At 37.9% G+C, this 22,901-nt stretch overlaps 2 protein-coding genes across 6 annotated transcripts in view; one reads left to right on the top strand and one right to left on the bottom strand.

Annotated features, from left to right (window-relative positions):
• ccdc175 (coiled-coil domain containing 175) overlaps nt 1-12,017 on the top strand; it is a 60,925-nt gene extending 48,908 nt beyond the window's left edge. The window contains exons 15-20 of the mRNA XM_063049691.1: nt 417-496; nt 6,165-6,317; nt 10,974-11,076; nt 11,597-11,640; nt 11,731-11,884; nt 11,971-12,017. Coding sequence (XP_062905761.1) covers nt 417-496; nt 6,165-6,317; nt 10,974-11,076; nt 11,597-11,640; nt 11,731-11,884; nt 11,971-12,017 — 581 coding nt within the window. The remainder of the gene's footprint in view (nt 1-416; nt 497-6,164; nt 6,318-10,973; nt 11,077-11,596; nt 11,641-11,730; nt 11,885-11,970) is intronic.
• The window catches only part of jkamp (jnk1/mapk8 associated membrane protein), a 25,965-nt gene continuing 14,993 nt past the window's right edge, over nt 11,930-22,901 (bottom strand). For 2 of the 5 annotated variants that reach the window (XM_063049714.1, XM_063049711.1), the window contains exons 2-7: nt 17,742-17,830; nt 16,660-16,814; nt 15,193-15,399; nt 14,658-14,839; nt 14,225-14,301; nt 11,930-13,245 (exon numbers count right to left, since the gene is read on the bottom strand). In XM_063049714.1, coding sequence (XP_062905784.1) covers nt 13,027-13,245; nt 14,225-14,301; nt 14,658-14,839; nt 15,193-15,399; nt 16,660-16,814; nt 17,742-17,830 — 929 coding nt within the window. In that variant the 3' untranslated portion in view covers nt 11,930-13,026. Of the gene's footprint in view, nt 13,246-14,224; nt 14,302-14,657; nt 14,840-15,192; nt 15,402-16,659; nt 16,815-17,741; nt 17,831-19,825; nt 19,992-22,901 lie in introns of all 5 variants that reach the window. The other 3 variants (XM_063049720.1, XM_063049707.1, XM_063049727.1) reach the window with 3 other exon arrangements.

Raw genomic sequence — 22,901 nt, 5'->3', positions numbered from 1 at the left:
AGCATTTCTTGAGGGCACTGATTCATCAAGTAGGAGGTAAAAATCAGGATGAGGTCTCCTGTTTTCCAGTTGAAAAGTTGTACCCATGGATTGTGATAAAGACGTCTGGCTTCTTGTCTGTAAGGTACAGTACTGTGATTATAACTGTTTTGGACTGCTGTTTGACTAATTATTGGGACAGGTTTCTCAATTTAGATGCAAGTTTCTACATGGAAGAAGTACTTTGCAAGGTCAGCTGGAACAGGAGTATCTTTACCTTATCTGGGTTTCAATGTCTATGTCATTGCCAGATAGTCTGTCTTTTTTCTCCTTAACTGTTACAGTAACTATACTTATGTACACATCTGCCATCTAAATTGCAACAAAGTTATTGCTGGTATTATTTTAAATGGGTGTAATTTTTCATCTTTTTATAGACCTTATTAGCAAGAAATCTTCGCTTGATAGCACCATCAGTAAGTTAAAGAGGGAAACTGGTATCCTTCTGGCATCTAAGGTAATAATCATTATTTACAATTTAAATGTGATTAGTAGCATCAACTGTTCTCAATTAATAAGATTTGCACCTAGTTATTATATTGACTTTTGCCGCCTTCTTAAAAGTAACTTAGAATTACTTTATCTATGTCAATGCAGTACACTGGAATTAAACCAAGGTTGGTTTAATTTTATTGATTGAGAGATAATGTCTTATCTCCAGAATTTGTATGTGATTATTAGTGCAGACATCTCCTAAGTTTATTTCAGTTGACAGGTTTGTTCTAAGTAAGGCATGCCTTGGTGGAAGCGCTTGCAATTTTTAAATATATTTTAATCACTGAATATTAACAGGATTAAAATCCAAGTATATGTTACAGAGAAAAATAACTGCATGCCTATTCATGTGGAAAGTCAAGCTACCTGTAGACAGGCATAACAGATTGCTAATTTTTCTGCTACATGAACACCTGCCACCACCTGGGAAAGTGTATTCTAAGAATAATTAAGTACAAAATGGCATGAAGTTCTACTTGAATTAAGTTTCACCTTACTTCCATGCATTGAATTGCTGTTACCTTTGTAAATGGTAGAGAACTCAGGTAGAGATCTCATTTTTTTCCAATCAGCTTCAAGTTAATGGAGTATCAGTCTAGGCAATGAAGTAAAAGCAAAGAAAAAGAAGCCAGAGTAGACCATGGATAACCTGATCATGATTTCAACTGCACCTTCTTATTTGTTTCTCATAAATCTTGATTGTCCAAATGGTCTGTCTTGGCTTTATATGGTCCAACAGTCTATTTTGGCCTCAAGAGCATTCAGTGACTTCACCACCACAGGTCTCTTTGTTGGAGAATAACAAAGATACATGACCATCTGAGGAAATGCATCCCTCCCCTATTTTTAGAAATAATTCATTATTCTGAAACTATACATTCTAGTTCTAGATTATGTTTTGAGAGAAATTGTCCTCCTGCCACCTTTCCAGTCAAACCCACACAATCTTAAAAGTACAAGATTATTGGTAAAAAGCTGAAACGGATGTGTTAAAATACAAGAAGAGTTCAGTGGATTAATTTAATGTTATTATGAAACATATAATATATTGATATTTTACTTGAGTGTACTTTAAAAATTAGAAACAAAATAGAGTATGCTAGGACTGCTAAGCAGGTAAAGCAGTATCTTTGGAGTAAGAAGCAGAGGTAACAATTCAGGTAATTGATCTGGATCATTAACTTTATTTCTCTCACCACACTTGCTGAGTGTTGTCAGCATTTTTTACTTTAATTTCTGACTTCCAGCATCTGCACTTTCTCACTTTTGAATATTAGTGTTGAAATGATTGAAACTAAGAGAAGAAGCCTAACAAATTGATGAGTAACAAGGAAGAGCTAAGCTGATATTGACAGAAATGGAAGTACAGAGAACTTGTTGGTTGTCATCAATAAGTATTCTGGAAATGCAATTACCTGATAATATTTGGCAGCTACGTCACACCTCTGTTGCAAATTAACATGAATGGAATTCTGTAGTGTGTACCATAAACTCCCATACATTTCTGGACAACATTTTTGACTGCTGCTATAAAAGATGTTTATTAGGATTAGATAGTATCAGCAACACTGAATTACATAGGTAATCCCGATAACATTGCCATAGCAATGGTAAAATTATACTTGAAGTAAATGGCCACAATTCATCAACTGGCTATGCAAACACAACCATTGTTGCCAGGTGGGTGTTCTCAGATACATAAATATATTTGTCTTGCTTGTTACATACACCTGTTAGGGTGCATTCTCCAGATACCTTTTAAGGTAACTGTAGCCTTCAGCCAGGAGCAGATGTCATCAGGTGGTTCCCAACCTTCACAGAGTGTTTCGACCCTTAACCACGACACTCTCCAGTTGGTGGACCGGCAGTGGTGGCCAAATCACTGCCCATCTACTCCTGACTTCCAGCTTCCCTCCTCTCACCTACTCCAAATCCAACAAGAGGCTCTTTCTGCCTCTTCCCCCATCCTACAAACTGCTTGTTTTCAGCTCCTTTCATCCAGGCCCAGAGCTGACAACTGCCATGCTGATTTGGCTGGGAACCCTCCGCAGCCGATCTCCATAGGGAACAACCATGCCTGCCATCCCTTGTCTTTACACTCCTGTACTAAGGGCTGGTACTTCAAGGCCTTTCTCTCATGGGACTCTTCCCATCCCTCCTCCCATGGCACAGTCAGCTCACCAGAATTATTTTCCTGTCTTCAGTTGACCACAGTACAGTGTCTGGGTGTAGGATTGTGTGCACCACATCCAGGAACTGCAACCTCCTTCCCACATCGACCCTCATCTCCCAGGACCTGGCCGTTAGCAGCAGATCAGGCTTCGGTTGTTTGGTTATGAAAGGCCTGGCTCCCTCTTTGATGAAGTTGATGGCCTTCCTCAAATCTGTGCCAGCCGTCCTCTTCTTGCATCTCTCCCGCTCTAGTGTGTCAGCAAGAGCCAGAAGCACCTTATCACGGCGCCACCTGTACCATCCTTGAGTTAGAGCTGTTTTACACCCAGACAGTATATGAGCCAGTGTCCCCTTCTGACCACAGAGCTTACAGTTTGGGTCCTCTCTCATCCCCCATGTGTACAGATGTAATGGTGAAGGAAGGGTGTCATACATGGATTGCAAGAGGAAGGAAATACGAAAGGGCTCCAGTCTCCATAACTGCCCATGAGATCTTGCGCTTGGGCAGATCCCATTTTGTCCAGGCACCCTGGGACCCTTGTTCCACTGCCTTTGACATCCGCTTCTCTTCCTCACGGATCCGTACTTCTGCCTGTATCATCTCTCGCCTGTTCCTGATGCTCGTGTTTCCCCACTGCTGGAAGTGAACTGCCAAGGCCTTGCCGCCTGACGCAGGGGTTGCCGATGATATCTCGCAGCTTCAGAGAATACACTGCCTGCTCCACAGCTGCGTTGGCTGCCCAACCGCCCAGATCTGGTTGTAATGCCTGCTTGCTTTACCAAGATGTCATTGGAATCTCTCAAGCTTAATAAGGCTCTGCATTTTGCCACCTTGAATTCCTCCACAACAGATGACAGGGGAAGCTGCAGTTGCCCCGATCGAATATAGAGGCCCACTGAAGAGAAGCTTGGGGGAGCTTCCAACCATCTCTGCAGGTGCTTGTTGGTTTTCCTCCCGATGCCCTCCATGGCAGTCATGGGGAACTCATGAGGTGTGAAGAGCCAGAGAAGCCTGGGCAGAATGCCGTATTGGTATAGCCAGGTCTTGAATTTACTGGCAAATTAGCATGAATGGAATTATGTAGTGTGTACCATAAACTTCCATACATTTCTGGACAACATTTTTGACTACTGCTACAAAAGATGTTTATTAGGATTAGATAGTATCAGCAACACTTGCCATAGCAGTGGTAAAATTATACTTGAAGTAAATGGCCGCAATTCATCAACTGGCTATGCAAACACAACCATCGTTGTCAGATCAGTGTTCCCAGATACATAAATATGTTTAAATATTTTATCATGTAAATCATCATCCTGACCAAGGCTTCTTCCTGCATTCTCATGTTCCTCATAAAATATTAAATGATCGTTATTCTCTATGAACTCCAGGACTGAGAGAACAGTCACTTATCAAAGGCTGCTGCTGCTGATACAGCTTCCACTTAGCTGAAGTGTCTTTGGATAGTATGCAGGCCCTTTACAGATAGTGGGTCAGAATTTTACACTGGGTTGTTTATTCAGTGAGATTTCCAGTAAGATTCATTGGAAAAGCCAGAATTTAGCAGAAAAGGCCCCCTCATGAAGTTGTGGGAAGAAATCACAGGAACCAGGTGGAAGTCTCTTTCTAGCAACTTAGTTAATAAGTGGTAGTGTAAAAAAAAGAAAATAATGTAGTAATAGTGTCAATAGTGTACATTTATGGCTTATATATAGAAACATAGAAACATAGAAAATAGGTGCAGGAGTAGGCCATTCGGCCCTTCGAGCCTGCACCGCCATTTATTATGATCATGGCTGATCGTCCAACTCAGAACCCAGCCTTCCCTCCATACCCCCTGACCCCTGTAGCCACAAGGGCCATATCTAACTTCCTTTTAAACATAGCTAATGAACTGGCCTCAACAGTTTGCTGTGGCAGAGAATTCCACAGATTCACCACTCTCTGTGTGAAGAAGTTTTTCCTAACCTCGGTCCTAAAAGGCTTCCCCTCTATCCTCAAACTGTGACCCCTCGTTCTAGACCTCCCCAACATCGGGAACAATCTTCCCGCATCTAGCCTGTCCAATCCCTTTAGGATCTTATACGTTTCAATCAGATCCCCCCTCAATCTTCTAAATTCCAACGAGTACAAGCCCAGTTCATCCAGTCTTTCTTCATATGAAAGACCTGCCATCCCAGGAATCAATCTGGTGAACCTTCTTTGTACTCCCTCTATGGCAAAGATGTCTTTCCTCAGATTAGGGGACCAAAACTGCACACAATACTCCAGGTGTGGTCTCACCAAGGCCTTGTACAACTGCAGTAGTACCTCCCTGCTCCTGTACTCGAATCCTCTCGCTATAAATGCCAGCATACCGTTCGCCTTTTTCACCGCCTGCTGTACCTGCATGCCCACTTTCAATGACTGGTTAATACATTTAAACTGGAATATACAAACGTATTATGCCTTTATTTTTCCTTTTCCTCTTTTTTAAATTTTAAAGCATTCTAATGAAGTTATATAATACAATAAGATGACAGAATAAAATAAATAATTATATTATAAATAATATTTAAAATACAGATGTAATATTCTAACAGTTAAGTTTTATAGATATTAATATCATTGTCTTTTAATGGCTCAGAAAGTGCTAACTAAATAATGGTAAGCTTGCAGCTCCCAACATTAGTAAAGAATTTTAACTAGTTAGCACCATACAATATGGGAAGGAAGGAATTGTACCATCTGTTCCAAATTGCAGGACTCTGCACCACTTTCACATAACTGTTATCAACACAAATTTCCACCTTGCTGTCAGACTCCAAGCTTATAAATTACTGAATAAATATGGCTGTTATAAATTAATTCACACTAGATATTTGGGGGTTGTTAATTTCATTATCTTGCTTTATCAACTTCACCTACCTTTCAACTTTGGACACCCAGAACAGAACACTGCAATTGAAATCTTTGCCCCTGTATTTAGTAAATCCTACCTAAATTCCCAGAACTTCTTTTTTCCTTTCTTTACTTAATTTATTTCTGTATTTAATATGACTCTGAGCCATCCTACTGCTTTCTTCCTCATTGTTGCTTTTCAGTTATTTAGTTGCTTCTGGAAGAAAACTAGTAAAAGTGGCATTCAGAACATGGAAATACATCATCGACCTACTTAACCACATTATTGCCAATGTACATGCATTACTGAGTCATTGAACAGAGTTCCATTGACTCACTATGCCAATTCTGACTATTCAGTACCCATCTATACTAATCCTATTTACTAGTACTTGTTCTGTAGCCTTCTAAGTCTTGTCAATTCAAGTGCTCGACTAGATACTTAAATGCAGTGAAATTCTCTGCCTCAACCTTGCCAGAAAAAGTTATACTGAGACATTGCATTTTTATGATATTTTTCAACCAGTAATACAAATTATTGAATGTAAAAATACATTCTATTCATCTCTTTCATCAGCCAGACCTACAATCTCTGTTGACTTCAATACGGAACAATACCTTCCACCAAGTTAAAAGTACTGCTGAACAATTGAAAATGATAGGAATGGATATTTATGAAGCAGATAGGAGGCTTGAACTTACTGAGATAGAAAACTGCAAACTGTGGCTGGTGAGTATAAAGATATTTTGCTGATCTATTTTGTCCTGAATGCTATTCTGCAAATACAATATTCCAATTTTAAACACTTATATAGGAGTATAAGCATCCAGCAACATTTAATAAACAGTAACTATGTTAACATTTACTGATGTTATTAGGTAATTGTTCAATACAAGAATAAGATTTTATTCAATCATTACTTTATCATTTTTGTAATGCTACGAAACTATTTTAGATCCATGTTTAATAGTCCATCCCCAGAAGTACAGCTTATACAGCCAGAAGTAAATTTTATTATCAAATACATATATGTCACCATATACAACCCTGAGCAACATACGCACAATGCTGGAGAAACTCCACAGACCAGGCAGCCTCTATGGAAAAGAGTAAACTATCAATATTTCGGGCCGAGATTTTTCATCAAGACTGGAAAGAAAGGGAAGTCAGATTAAGAAGGTATGGAGGGGGAGAGGGAGGAAGTACAAGGTGGTAGTGATAAGTGAAACCAAAGAGGTAAAATGGGTTAAGTAAAGAGCTGGGAAATTGATTAGTGAAAGAGATTAAGGGCTGGAGAAGGGGGAAACTGATGGGAAAGAATAGAAGACCATGCAAGAAAAGGAAGGGGGAGGAGCACCAGAGGGAAGTGATGGGTAGGTAAGGAGATGAGGTGAAAGAGAAACAGGAATGGGGAATGGGGTGAAGGAAAAGGGGGTTTGGGAGGTGGGGGAATTACTGGAAGTTCAAGAAATCGATGTCCATGACATCAGGTTGGAAGCTACCCACTCGGAATATAAGGTGTTGCTTCTCCAACCTGAGTGTGGGCAGTAGAAGCAGCCATGGACTGATAAGTCAGATTCATGCCCTCCTCTACTGCTGTGATAAGGACACACTCAGTTTGAAGGAGCAACACTTTGCAGTATATTCCGTCTTTGTAACCTCCAACCTGAGGGCATGAACATCGACTTCTCAAACCTCTGGTATTTGCCCCTCCCCGCTTCTCCTTCACCATTCCCCATTCCTGTTTTGCTCTCTCACCTTATCTCTTTACCTCTGGTGCTCCTCCTCCTCCCCTTTCTTCCATGGTCCTCTCCTATCAGATTCCCCCTTCTCCGGCCCTTTATCTCTTTCACCAAACAACTTCCCAGCTTTTTATTTCATCCTGTCTCCTGGTTTCACCTATTACCTACCACCTTGTTGTACTTCATCCCCTCCCCCCAAATTTACTTGACTTCTCTTTCTTTCGAGTCCTGATGAAGGCTCTCAGCCCAAAATGTCAACTATTTACTCTTTTCTAAAGATGCTCCTTGGTTCTGATCAGTTCCTCCTGCATTTTGTGTGTGTTGCTTTGGATTTCCAGCAACTGCAGATTTTTTTGTGTTTGTGATATACAACTCTGAGATTCATTTTTCTGTAGGCATACTCAGCAAGTTTATAGAATAGTAACTATAACAGGATCAATGAAGGGTTAACAGAGTGCAGAAGACAACGAACTGTTCAAATACAAATATGAATAAACAGCAAGAAGTAAAGAGAACATGAGATAATGAGATTAAGAGTCCTTAAAGTGAGATAATTGGTTGTAGGAATATTTCAATGATGGGACAACTGAGGGTAGTTATCCCCTTTTATTCAAGAGCCAGTAGTAACACCCAGGAATCAAAAGTTACTAACCCTCTTCATCCCTGATCCTCCTCTAAGCTCTATAATCAGTTCCTTGGTCTTACTGACATTGAGTGAGAGGTTGGTGTTATGACACCACTCAGCCAGATTTTCAATCTCCCTCCTGCATGCTGATCTATTACCACCTTTGTTTGGACCACAACAGAGGTGTCATAAGCAAACTTGAATATGGCTTTGGAGCTATGCTTAGCCACATAGTCAGAGGTATAAATGAAGCAGAGCAGTGTGTTAAGCACATTGCCCTGTGGTGCACCTGTATTGACAGAGATCATGGAGGAGATTTTGTTGCCAATCTGAACTGACTGAAGTGTACAAGTAAGGAAACCTAGGATCCAATTGCTCAAGGAGGTATTGAGGCCAATGTCTCATATATATTTGATCTCTCTTCAGTAGGAGGTAGAGTGGACTCTCATAGGTTGTCAACACTGTCTCTGATTATACAAAGCATGGTATTTTGGAAATACAATGGTTCCACCTACGTACAGAGCTTCAGTTAGTATTTCTTAACCCGTATGAAGCAAGAAGTTCCACAAACAGCTTCTTCTATCATCTGACCATCTGTCTTCTAATCCCTCTACTCCTCTGGTTTCTATTTAATCACAGCAATTTCGTTCAGAAGAGTTAGAATCAGGTTTATCGTCACAGGCATATGTTGTAAAATTTGTTGTTTTGCCACAACATTACGTTGCAATACATAACACTAAGTATTAATTTACAACATATATGTTTATGTATGTATATATACATTTGTATGTATAATTATATGTGTAGCACTGAGAAGAGGGCATGCCCTGGGTGGTGTGGGTGTTTAATAATGATGATGGATTTCTGTAGCTTTTTCCAGCCCTGTGCTGTGTCCCCTTCATACCAGATGGTGATGCAACTATTTACAGTGCTCTCCACTTTACATCTGTAGAAATTTGCATCTGTCTTTGGTGACATATCAATTCCTCTCCAATTCCAAAGGACATATAGCTATAGCCATGCCTTCTTTGTAATTGCATCAATATGTTGGACCCAGAATAGATCCTCAGATGTTGACACCCAGGAATATGAAACTGCTCACCCTTTCCACTTCTAATCCTTCAACGAGGACTGATATGTGTTCTCTTGACTTCCCCTTCCTGAAGTCCATATTCAATTCCTTGGTCTTATTGATGTTGAGTTCAAGATGGTTGTTGCAACACCACTCAACCATCCAATCTATCTCCTGTATTCCATTGACTCCTTCTTGAAATCCATAATCTGTAGTGGTAATTGATAGTGTTATTTCTATGACACTCAGCTAGTCACTCCCACATGGAATGAGTTCACATACTGTACAAGCAGAGTTGTCAATAAAATTCAGTTGAATATCCTATCTGATAGCGTCTTGATGTGTTCTCCACAATCCCTCAATATCAAACACAACACAACCAATTCCTTGGTTTTACTGCCGCTGAGTAGAAGCTTGCTGCTGCAACACCAGCAACTTAACCAGCTGATATACCTCACTCCTATAAACCGCTTCATTACCATCAGAAATTCTGCCTACAATCATTCTGGATGGTGTTTGAGCTGTGCCTAGTCATACAATCATGGGGGTAGAGATTAGAGCAGTGGACTAAACACGCAGTCTTGAAGTGCACCAGGGACTGGATGTTATTTCCAATCTGACAGACTGTGGTCTCCTAGTGAGGAAGTCAAGCATTCAGTTGCAGAGGGAGATAGAGGCCCAGGTCTTGGAGTTTTTTTGATTATAACTGAGGGTATGATTGAGTTGATCACCGAGCTATAATAAACAGCAGCCTGTATTACCATTAGGTATTACTATTGTCCAGGTGATTCAAGGTCAGAGAGATCGCATCCACTGTGGACCTATTTCGAGTGATAGGTAATTGAAGCGGGTCCAGGTCCTTGCTTAGGCAGTTGATTCTAGCCATAAGCAGCTTCTCAAAGTACTTCATCACAGTAAATGTGGATGCCACTGGGCAATAGTTGTGGAGGCAGCTCACCCTGCTCTTGGACACTCGTATGATTGTTGCCCTTTCAAAGCAGATGAGAACCTCCGACTGCAATAGTGAGAAATTGAAGATGAATAATAATGTAGTATTTATTTATTTAATCAATGAATAAATACTCAAATATTAACCACTATCTCCAGAAATCATTTGTACTAGCCTGTTGTTCTTAGCCACACCCAGTGACCATTTGTGATAACATACGTGCATTTTTGCAAAGTTTAATTATCTTGGGAACAAAGCTACAACTGCTATTTATCTCAGAAGAAATCTATTATCACTTTTCCACCATCTTATGCAAGTTTTATCCCCAAAGCCTGTGTATTGTGCAAAAACACTGTATATACCAGACTCCAAATATCAATCAGTCCATCATTGTTTCATGTCCTCGAGGTAATTCAGAGCCAGAAGGTTGTTGCAAAGATTGCCATTATTCTGTGACAAGGTCATCTTTGAAAGAACATTCAAATAGGCTATTTTCTGTTATTTAAAGTCATTTCCTTTATGTCAAATAATGTCTCAAATGCAAATTTCTCTACTATTTTGCAACAATAACTAAATCCCATGTTCATTCTAAGTGTTATTTCCAGTCTTATAGCTTCAACAATTAGCAGTAAGCGTTATATTATCCAAATTCAGGACAAGCAGAGCAAGGAGAGCTTCTGGAATGGAACTAGCTATATTTCTGTTCAGAGTTAGTATCTACCATATAGCATCACACCAAACACGATTGACTCAAAAAAAAATTCCTGCATTACATTGTAAAATGAGGAAATATATTCCTTTGAGAAAAATTCCAATAATGGCCAGGAATTGGAGTAGAAAAAGAATAGATTTAAAAAATGAAAATGTCCTGGATTCCTCCACCTGATCACCAGATGAGAGACCCCTTGGGAAAAAAAAGTTTTGTGGGTATGGTTTGATTTTTTTTTAAGTTGCAGTACAACACTGAATTTGAACTAAATTTCATCTTTACTGGTAGTGTAATTTCCAGCTGACCAAAGATATTGCAATACTCGAAGGAGGAGGAGAAAAGCAGAAAGCAAAGAAGGAGATCCAGGATAATGAACTACTAACCATCTATGGTACATGCATGGGATGGGGTTTGAAAGATTTTGATTTAAATTAATATCATAATAGTTTTAGTTTTAAGCTTAAAGATCAAAAATGATCATCTTATAATATAAAACTTATAAGACCCTTTAGACCCAAATATATTGCAAACTATGGTTATCTAAGCTTTAAGTAATGTACTTGTAAATGACCTTTTAATAAAACAAGATAGTTGTAACACCCAATTTAGAAATGATGTATAGAAATCACATTTTATCTCATGACCAACCACATTTTGTTTTACTTTCAAATGTTGCATAGCATGGTCCAGTTTTTACTAGTGTAAATTTTCTTTGATATACTGTATTTGTATCACAATATTGTTCTTAATACTTTTCAACCACAATATTGTCCTTAATGCTTTTGCAAAGTGTTCAAGACTGAGCAACAATCAATTTAGTATAGTTGCATTTATTGACCTCCAGCTATTTAATGGATTTGAATTTGTACTATCTGCCACTGTTTATTCACTGTTTTTTTCTCTTTTTTTAGATAAGCTTATGAAAAACTGGGCATTAGACTTTAATGTTCAAAAGGTAGATGGTAACATTTTTTCATCACGTATTTACTGTGTATTGTACAGTAGGAGAAAAGGTTGTGTGATATTACTTTGTACCACTTTGCAGGAATTTGCAACATGTAATCAAAGTGTTCTGAATGGCATAGATAAACTGATGAATAAAATACAGCTCAGGGAGATGAAGCTTGGCAATATAGGCGAACAACTCAAGGAACATTTAAGTAAATTGCAATCCTTTGTGGGAAGTACACCTTCTCTTGGTAAGCCTATAATACACAAACTTTGAATAATTGTATCTTGTTGGATTAACCATGCTTTAAACTTTAATTTCTTTGAATCACAATAGGAGCAAAAGAAGTATGTATGATAAAACAAACCATTCTCCATCAGTGAATATACAGGAGGTAGGATTTTGATTCAGAATACAATGAAACATTTACAATTGAGTAACTTGTCTACTAGAATGCGGATTAACTGTTAAGTTTTAACAATGTCCATTGCTCTTTCTGCATTAAGAAGCTTATGCTGCTTGCTGGAAAAAACAATCTTCAGATTTACAATCTGATATTTGCTTGCTACAAAATTTTCATACTCATGAGTTTGCCCTTAAAAGTCTGTGCTTTTAGATTCGAAAAGCTTATGGTTCCGGTCTCCAAAGAATACAGGAATAGTAATTAACCGCTGAGTTTACTAAAGTATTTTCACTACGTAACATTGTCCACAAATACTGAAATACAAATATGGTTTTGTCCAGTGAAGTGAATTGGCGGGGGGGGGAAGAGAGAAGCAGTGGTGCCAGTTTTTGATATGATTAACTTTCTGGGTATTGTGCCTAAAAAGAATTCCATAAATAAGGGAACTATTGAGGCTTTGTGCAAAGCAACGCACAATTGGTTTAGCCTACAGAAGTAAATGACTCTATTGTGTAGGCGTATTTCAGTATTTTACCAATTAGCATTCTCAACATGCTGTCTTAATGATCTTTTGCCCATTCTTCATTCAGAAAATGATTTAACTGTGTAATTATGAGCAAATGTGCACAACAGAATTCTCCTTTAAAGCAATCCTGTAAGATCAAATATTAATTGAATTTGAACAGCTAGCAATCTGCAGTAGTTCAAATTCTCTACAATGCTGCTTTACTATAATTTTTTTTAACCTTTCCCAATTTATTTCCCCCCACAGAATACCAAAGTTGCAGTTATCCAATGTGTGACATACGCAATTTACTTTATTAAAATGTATACATTTTAGAACAATTTCTTTCAAGCATATGAAGAATATAAATAACCTTAAGCAACGAAAACAAGTTTGAATGGTCATTACTGTTTCTCCTTGGGATATTAGAATAATCTCTACCATTCATTGATCAATCTGCTGTATGTTCTTACTTTTCTATCCTCTAATGTCCATTGCCACCTTCTGACAGTATCCTTGAAGGCTCTGTATATTTAGCTGTTAACAGATAAAAAAGTGCTGGAGTGGGCACTAAGGCCAACAGTGGCAGATCCTGGTCCAGTTTATCCAGTCTGGAAATTGAGATTATTCCATAGGCATGCAGTATCCAGTGACTAAACAGAACAACCATTCTCTTCTTTTTGGTGATCAAATCCTTGTAAGTCTGTTAAAGAGAAACATTTTTAATTATACATAGAATCTTATTTACATTTGTATATTTAGTAGTTTGCACTGAAAGCAATTAAAACATTCGTAATTCAAAATCCTAAATGCTATGAACTTACACTTTCTGTGAATCCTTTAAAGTGTTCACATAGGTTGTAATTAAAGCTACACCTATTCTCGTATTAATTCTCACATACTTTAAATCAATTGGGTCTAATATGGGAGTCCTCATGCAAGATTCCCTAAAGGTTAACTTGCAGGTTGAGTTAGTGGTAAAGGTGGCAAATGCAATGTTAGCATTCATTTTGAGAGGACTAGAATACAAAAACAAGGATGTAATGCTGAGGCTTTATAAGGAATTGGTCAGACTGGATTTGGAGTACTGTGAGCAGTTCTGAGCACTTTATCCAAGAAAAGATATGCTGGGGATTGGAGAGGGTCCAGAGGAGGTTCGCAAAAATGATCCCAAGAATGAAAGGGTTAACATGAGGAGTGTTTGATAGCTCTTAGTCTGAACTCACAGGAGTTTATAAGAATGAGAGGGGCAAGGGATCTCATTGAAACTTACTGAATATTGAAATGCCTAGATAGAGTGTATATGGAGGATATGAATCCTATAACGGTGGAGTCTAGGGCCAGGGGGCACAGCCGCAGAATAGGGGAATGTCCACTTAGAATAGAGATGAGGAAAAATTTCTTTTAGCCTGAGGGTGATGAATCTGGAATTCATTGCCACATACAGCTGTGCAGGCCAAGTCATTTTGTATATTTAAGTTGGAGGTTGATAGGTTCTTGATTAGTCAGGGTATCAAAGGTTGCATGGAGAAAGCAAAAGAATGGGGTTGAGAGGGATAATAAATCAGCCATGATGGAATGGCAGAGTAGACTCGATAGGCTGAGTGACTTAGTTCTGCTCCTATGCCTTACAGTCTAATATTATAGTTCTCCAAACCCTTAGCTTGTTTGTTCTAACTTACCTGTATTTCTGAAGCAGACATATATACTGCCAAAGTTACCAAGGACAAGACTAGAATTATATACGGAAAAGCATAATCTGAAAAAAAGAGGTTGGAAGTTAAGAAAATATGCAGAAAGTCAAATTAAAATATGGTACATATATATATGTTGCTACTAACTGAACTGGTATATACATTTAATTAGCATTTATTTTAATATTAAGGTAAAGTATTAATAGCAATTCTAGATCCTTAACTAGGAATCCTAAATGTGAAATTAAACCAACACCCAAGATCATTGCAAAGTAAATTGGTCAAGAGATATCCTTTTCAATATCTAGATCAAGGTTCTATTGGTTAATTAAAGTCAATCGTGTTATGGCAAAAATTCTGTCAGTATTTATTTTAAATTGTAGTTAATCAAAAGATGGTATTTAAATAAAAATGCACTTACAAAGCAGGCCTCCACCAACTGCCTGAAGTACTGTAAGAATTGGGAAAAAGTAAAGCGCTGCATAAATACTTTTAAATCGGTCTGATTTTCCAAGACCACATGCAATCTTTTTAACCAGCAGTGGACGAAGCAGCATCATGAAAACGAGACAAAAAGCATAGTATATAAAGACAATAGTGTATCTGAAAACAAACAGACAACAGACTATCAGGACAGCAACTTTATTGAAGGTGAAATTCTCATTTTATGAAGTATTGATTTCCAATTTTTAGGATTCCCATTATCTCTTCTATTTCTGACATCTGCTCAGAAGGCTGACAGCCATTATTCTGAGCACAATGCTTAATTCTAAATTTAAAAACACAAAGACTCAAAAAACAAATACAAACTGTACTTATATGAACCAGGGAACTACTTAGTTTACACTTGTATTTAAAAATATTATATCAGATGTTTTTACATGATGGCAATAACTAAATTAATATCAAAAAATTGAACAAGTCAGCATTGCATATATTGAAAAACATATACTTACAAGGGAAATACAGCTTCCTGTGTACAATGCAGTGTAGTAATATAATCTGGACTGGGATTATAAAGCATTGTATACCAATCTGATAGCATCTTCACACGGCAGGACCGAATTTTCAGCTCTCCTATTGGATCATTCACTAACAATGTGACAATGGCTGCAACAGCACATTCTAGTAATGCAGTCACATGCTGAAAAAGTGCACTGGAACTGTACAAAAAATACAATAAATTATATTTCGAAAGAATTTGGTTTTAAATAAATTTCTATAGTACTATGCTAAAGTCTTAGAAACAAAGATATATCAGGGTACCTAAATTTTTGCACAGCAACTAGAGTGGAGAGTAAGTTAATAAATCTAGCATGAGCAAAGGCTGTTGGGAATGGCAAGGGTGGAGCACTGCGAGTTGGATGTGGGGCAGGTGGCAGAGCAGGAGTGATAGAGGCATGGGTGCAGACACATTATCCCTGAGACACCAGGCAAGGTAATTTGATTCCAAACAACTGGTTGATTGATCATTACAGAATGTCTCTCTGCTGCTTCCCGCTCCCTCTCCTCTCCCATTCCCGTTTCCCAACCATGATTCCAGCCTCTTTGCCCCCTTTTCACTCTGTCCACAATGGAGACCTATATCAGAATCAGGTTTATAATCACTTACATGTCATTAAGTGTGTTTTTTGTTGCGGCAGCAGTACAGTGCAATACATAACATTATAAAGTACTGTGCAGAGGTCCTGGGCACCCTAGCTAAATATATGTCCCAAAAACTTTTGCACAGTACTGTATAATAAATTTCATCTGAGTCGTATGATTGAATGCTGGTATAATCTTGGGAGTGATTTAAAATAATGAAGAAATAGAATAAGGCAACAAGTAGCTGTTTTCAATAATTGTTCCCATGTTCTGGATACCACTTGTGGACAAAACTTAACATTGTTATTATCTCTTTCTCTTGAACACAGTCCTATGGTATAGCTATTATTTTACAAGTACATCAGTCTATGTTAGCAAGCATGATTCTGGGAACTGTCACCTTTGGCACGGACTATGACAGTTCAGATAATAGTCCACATTGATAGGTGCATCATATCATAAAGTTAGATATAACTCCAGTAAAATTATACATTTCTTTGACACAAAGTCACAATTCCATGTCTATGAATTTAAAGGATTTTAATTTCTAAAAGTAATACTTATGAGCATCCAATTGTGCTTTAATTTAGATGCATACATTATATGGATACATACACACCTGCACCCCACAAGTACATAAATATTCGGTTTTGTCCAGAACATAAAACTGTTCATTTACATTTTACGTTAATAGATGCAGACTTATACCCAAATTGGACCCTACTGCTTATAAATGTATGACTTACAGATAAAAATACAATGCTGAATCTATTAAGGCACTTATTCTTCAATTATAACACCCTGATTCACATTCCAAATTCTGAAATATCACAAACCTTTTTTTGCCCGAGTACCATTCAATAAAGAACCAGTGCAAAACCAAAGGCAGAACTGCCATGAAACCAAGATACAGCCAGTCATACAACTCTGGTGATTCTTCACATTTACGACAAATTTTCAGAGCATCTGATCTTTCTCCTCTTGGGCATACCTGTTGAGAATTTTTAGGGCAAATGAAAAATCTTTTCAACTTTCTGTACCAGAGTACAAACATATGCCACATGCCAGACTGATAGAGGAGACTACATCTACTAGATACCTTCAATAATTTTGTTTTTAAAAAAAGCCAAAAATTGTTTGGAATTAAATTAGAGATGATAATGGAGCCTGCTATTGACTTCATTCAAACTACAATTCCCTTTATTACAAAATGCAGTTAATATTACTTTGAGTGCATTTAGGCTTGAATTTGGGTGCAATCAAAGATAACTTACAAACAGGTACAACTAAATTAGATTTTATGTCACTTGTACCATGTGAATATGAATGATCTTTTGAACATTTTTGAATAGTGTGATGATTTTGTACACTGAACTCTATAAAAAACATATGATTTAGATCTACAAAAAAATACTGCAGAAGTTTAAATCCTGAAACAAATGCAAAATGCTGGAAATACTAAGGAGGTCAGGCAACATTTGTGGTTAAAAAAATGAATTAATATTTCCAGATGGATGACTGCCAATATGCTATTGTAGCGGTTATTGAAAAGCTATTACAGCACCAGCGACCCAAATTCAATTGCACCACTGTCTAGAAAGAGTTTGTACATTCTCCCCATGACCATATGGATTTCCTCCAGGTGATCCGGTCTCCTTCCACATTCCAAAGACATACAGATTAGAGTTAGTAAGTTGTGGGCCTGCTACATCGGCACCGGGAACATGGCAACACTTGCAGGCTGCACCCAGCACATCCTCAGACTGTGTTGGTCATTGACACAAAAAACACATTTCACTGTATACTTTGATGTACACATGACAAATAAAGCTATCCCTTAATCTTCTTTCATCAATACAGTTGACCTGAAATATTACAAGTTTACAATGTAAGAAATGCAAAAATGAACAAAGCTCACCCCACAATCTCCATATTGCAGTTGACTATCATTTGCAATTTCTTTTATTTGCTTTCCACAATATAATCCAGGGCATATCAAATCAACATCTGAAATACAGTAACATTTAAAAACAAATTGCATTAATGATTAAGTTAATTCTGATAAAATTATAATTTGTTCTAATTCACATTTAAATAAAATTGATTATTAAAACAGAACTTGACTTTATGGCCTATATCTACAACTACAATCCACAAGACTCTACTGTATAACATGAAAAAAATGTGACATTAAAGAGTGTTGAGGAGGTATTACATTCAAAGGAGCAGAAAATCTGAAAATGTCACCTGTCTAAATGGTACTGGTTTGGTTACACCAGCTCTGACAACTAACATTTTTATCATGTAGCATTTGCAACAATCACATAAAAGTGCAAATTAAAAACCAAGTAAATAATATCTACACTTCTCTAAAAATGCTCTTTTGTTAAATTATAATTTTTACTTTTACAATGACAATGTTCTTAAAAACAATTTGTATCTTCATACTGGGGCTTCCAAATTTTTCACCAAACAAGTGACCACATAAGTAGCTGCCAATACTGTAACCTGACCATTTAAAAAGGGAGGGGAAAAAGAAGAGGAAATTAGCAATTCATAAGTCTATCAGCAGTAGTGGGGAAAATGTTGGAATCTACATTGAAACATCTAATGAAAAAAACACAAAGGAGATTAATAGAATGGATTCAGCATAAATTTATGAAAGGAAAATTGTGTTTGATAAATCTATTTGAGACCTCTGAGGACATAAGTAATTCGAGAAAACAGAGGTTGAGGTTTATTTAGATTTTTAAGACTTTTGTCAGGTTCCACACAGAGAGATAGTCAGTGATAATACAGCATATAGAATTGTGGCAATATACAGGCCCTGAGTAAGAACTTGTTAATAAACAACAGCAGGAGTAAATGGATCTTTCTCAATATGACCAACTTCAACCGGTGAGGTACCAATGGGATCAATGCTTGGATTCGAGTCATTCGCAATCTTTCTTATTGATTGGTTGGAGGAACAAAATGAAAAATTTCCATTTCCATATTGCCTTCAAGAACTTCGAAAACTCTTCTAGTGCCCTTTGAGAGAGACTTATGTACTTCGGAGAGATTTTAAAAAATGTCTCATCTGTCTTAAATGCATGATCACTTTTTAAAAATTCGCTTTGAGGGCCAAATCTCCTCTCCGTATCCTAAAAAGACTGCTAAATAACTTTTTAAATTTTCATTATATTCTCTCTCAGTCTGGGACAAAAATAAAACAGGAGAGCTCAAGCTAACAAGGAAAATTACAAATTGTTTCAGATCCACGGAAAAGACAAATTGATGAATAAAAGCAATGAAGCTGAGAAGCATGATTAGTTTAGAATGCCAAATGCAGAAACAAATGCAAAATGCAAAATAAAAGAGAACCAAGTTAACAGCAAGAAAACAGAATATGAGAGTGTACTTACAGGGAACATAAGTTGACTATGAAAGCTTTTATAGATATGTAAACAAACAAAATTTGTAGAGATAACTAAAGGCTCCTTACAGTCAGAAACAAAGAAATGTTTAATAGTCCTGGTGTAATTAATACAGAAAACCAGGTAATTGCAAAGGGTTCACAAACCTTTTCTTGCAACTATAGATTTGGGGCCTGCCTGATCGAGCACCTTTGCCACAAAAGGCGGGATTTCTAGTGACCACCCATTTCAATTTTACTTCCCATTCTCATTCCGATATGTCGGTCCGTGGCCTCCTCTACTCATGAGGCCACTTTCAGGTGGGAGGAGCAACTCCTCATATTCTGTCTGGGTAACCTCCAACCCAATGGCATGAACATTGATTTATTTAATATCCAGTAATTTCTCCCTCCTCTCTTCCTATTCCCCATTCTGGTTCCCTTCTCACCCCTTCTCTTCTACTTACTTGCCTATCACCTCTGTCTGGTGTCCCTCCACTCCTTTCTTCCATGGTTCCAATGTCCTCTATCAAATTCCTCCTTCTTCAGCCCTTCAACTCTTCCAGCTTCATACTTCACCTACTCCCCCCAACCCCACATACACCTACCTTCCCGTCCAGCTGGTCTCACCTATGTGCCAGCTTGTACTTCTTCCGCCTGCCATCTTCTTATTCTGGCCTCTTCCCTCATCCTCTCCGGATCTGATGACCCGAAATGTCAACTGCTTATTCCCCTCCATAGATGCTGCCTGATTTACTGAGTTCCTTCAGCAATCTGTGTGTTTCAAATGATAAACCAATTCAATAACTACTTTGGGTCCTTCATTAGAAATCAGGACAGAAATAACATTCCAGAAATGTAGGAAACCTAGAGTTTTTTAAGTGACAAAGAAACTGAAGATGATTAGTATCAGTAGTTACAGAAATTGATAGGTTGCCGTGAGCCTTTGATGCTGCCACAAATAAGCTTCTCTTTACACCTGAGTATATATGTGCTTGTGCATGATAATGAACTCAACTTTGACTGAAGGCCAAGGAATTCCCAGACCCAACCTTCTGCAACCCAAGAGCACTTAAGGAAGTGGCAATAGAAACAATGGATGCATTGGTGGTAATTTTCAACACTCTTTATACTCTGGACCAATTCCTATGGATGGGAGGGTATTTTATGTAATATACTAGTTAGTGTTTCTTCAACCTATTTAAATCTTGCTTCTCTGTCACTTTTGGGTGGCCACTCAAGTGCCATACAAGTTAATTTAGAAAACAGTACAATTTAGAATGTAAATAGCATATTGATCTTTCTTACAAGAGGGTTTGTTGTGGTGTATTAAAATGTTGTGAAATATTAATGAAAGTCTGAACAGCTCCAAGTTACACTTTAATTCTGTGAGCTCACAGCATGTAAGTTGTCGAGGTGTCTGTACAAGTTAAACACTGTTAAACATTATTAGTACCTAATGTTTGCTGATAGCTGCTGGAGCCTTCCTTGACCTCACGGCACAAGTGGCAAGGGGATGTCTAATGATGAACACAAGTTGTCTTTAAAAAAACCATGCTTAGTGGCATGAGAACAAAAGACCAAATGTTTCTTAATGCTTGTGGATCGAACCCCTATTTATTAAGGCACCTTCCCCTCAGTTCCTGGGACTTCACCTAGACTGAATCGTGATCAGCAGGTGCCTAGGACAGGCCCAGGATGATTTTACGAGTCAGAATTTGAAGTTCCCCGACAACAGCGGCAATAAAATGGCGGCTAAGAATCGTGAGCCCAGAAACCTTTGTAATTTACAACGTAGTATTTTGTGTGATTTATTTATACTTTCTATTCTATGATAATAAATTAGGCTTAAGCTACTTTGTTGTGCTTGTACACTTATTACATCTCCTGAACACTTGAATTGGTTTGGGTCTTTTGGGTCTGATCAACCTAGCCCATTACAGGGCTGTAGTTTATTAATTGGAAGCAATTTTCACAGTTGTACAGCGTATTGGTGAGGCTGCACCTGGACTACTGTGTACAGTCATAGAGACACACAATACAGAAACAGACCTTTAAGTCCACCATGTCCATCGCAACCAAATTGCTCATTTACTCTAATCCCACTTTCCCGCATTAGATTTAAAACCTTCTATGATTTGCCTATTTAATTACATGTACAAATGTCTCTTAAATGTTACGAATGTATATGACAATGCCTCTTCCTCTGGCAGTGAATTCCAGATATCAATTACAAAACCCCTTTAATACTCCATTCCACCTTAAACCCATGACTTTTTTTTAATGATACCCCTACCGTGGGGGGAAAAAAATCTATATATGCTTTTTATAAATTTTAGAAATCTCTATCAGGTCACTCTTCAGCTTAGTTGGTTCCAAGGAAAAAAGCTGAGTCTATTCCAATCTCTCCCCATAACTAAATTCCTTCAATCTAGGCAACATGCTGGTGAGACTCCTCTGCTCGCCCTTCTTCCCAATCACATTCTTCCTGTAGTGAGGTGAGCAGAGCTGTACACAATATTCAAACTACAGTCCGACTGTATTTTGTTAAACTGTAATATAATGTAGGGATTTTTATATTTCATGCCTTGATCTATGAAGGCAAGCATGCTATATGCCTTCTTTACCACATCTACCTGTGTTGGCACTTGCAGTGCACTACAGACTTGAAACTCAAGATCCAACTTAGGTTCCCTTATTCACAGGACGAAAGCAATTGGAAGAGATTCATGAGATTAATTCTTGGTTATCCAATACTGAAATTTATATTCTCTGGATTTTAGAAGGATGATGAGGTGATCTTACCAAATCATATAAAATCATAAGATGATACAAAAACTGTTAAGGTATATCCAAAGTGGGAAGCACTCAAGTGCGGAAACATTGTTATGAGAGTTGAAGATAGCCTAAATCTTGTAACAACGAGATGGCCCCACCTCTCATGGAGGGTGACGAATCTCTGGAATTCTCTATACAGGAAAGATTATTAGAAAATTAAAAGTGTAGATAATTTTTTTTAAGATTGGGATTGAGAGTAATGGGGAAGAGAAGTTGTCATCTGAGGCTGATCAGCTATGATCATATTGAATGGCAGGGTAGGCTTAATGGGTCTAAGATATTTTTATATGCATTCTCCTAATTATCATAAGTGAACTTAAAAATCTGGTTTAATTCTCCCAGTTCCACCTAGTTACGTGGGATAAATTCATACTCTGTGATACAGAACTTATGCCCATTCAGAATTTATTACTAACATGTTGTGAAATGCGTTGGTCTGAAGCTGTAGTACAGCACAAGACATAAAAATTACGACAAGTTACAAAATAAATAAATAGTGCAACAGAGGAATGATGTGTTCATGGACTGTTCAGAAATCTGTTGGTGGAGGGGAAGAAGCTCTTCTTGAATCATTGGATGTGGTAGTTATGGTGATGGCACTTAATGATGGGTGCTGCCTTCTTGAGGCTCTGTCTTTTGAAGATGTTCTCGATGGCGAGGTGGGTTCTGCCTGTGATGGAGCTGGCTGAGTCTACAACCCTCTGCAGTCTCTTGTGATCCTCTGCAATGGAGCCTCTATACCAGGCTGTGGGGCAGCCAGTTAACACTGCTCTCTATTGTACATCTAAAGAAATTTGTAAGCCTTTGGTGACATACCAAGTCTCCCCAACTCCTAAAGGATTGCCA

Source organism: Mobula hypostoma, chromosome 1, assembly GCF_963921235.1.
Source record: "Mobula hypostoma chromosome 1, sMobHyp1.1, whole genome shotgun sequence".
Classification (NCBI taxonomy): domain Eukaryota; kingdom Metazoa; phylum Chordata; class Chondrichthyes; order Myliobatiformes; family Myliobatidae; genus Mobula; species Mobula hypostoma.
The sequence above is the reverse complement of the archived record's forward strand: the minus strand, read 5'-3'. Positions and strand labels throughout refer to the sequence as shown.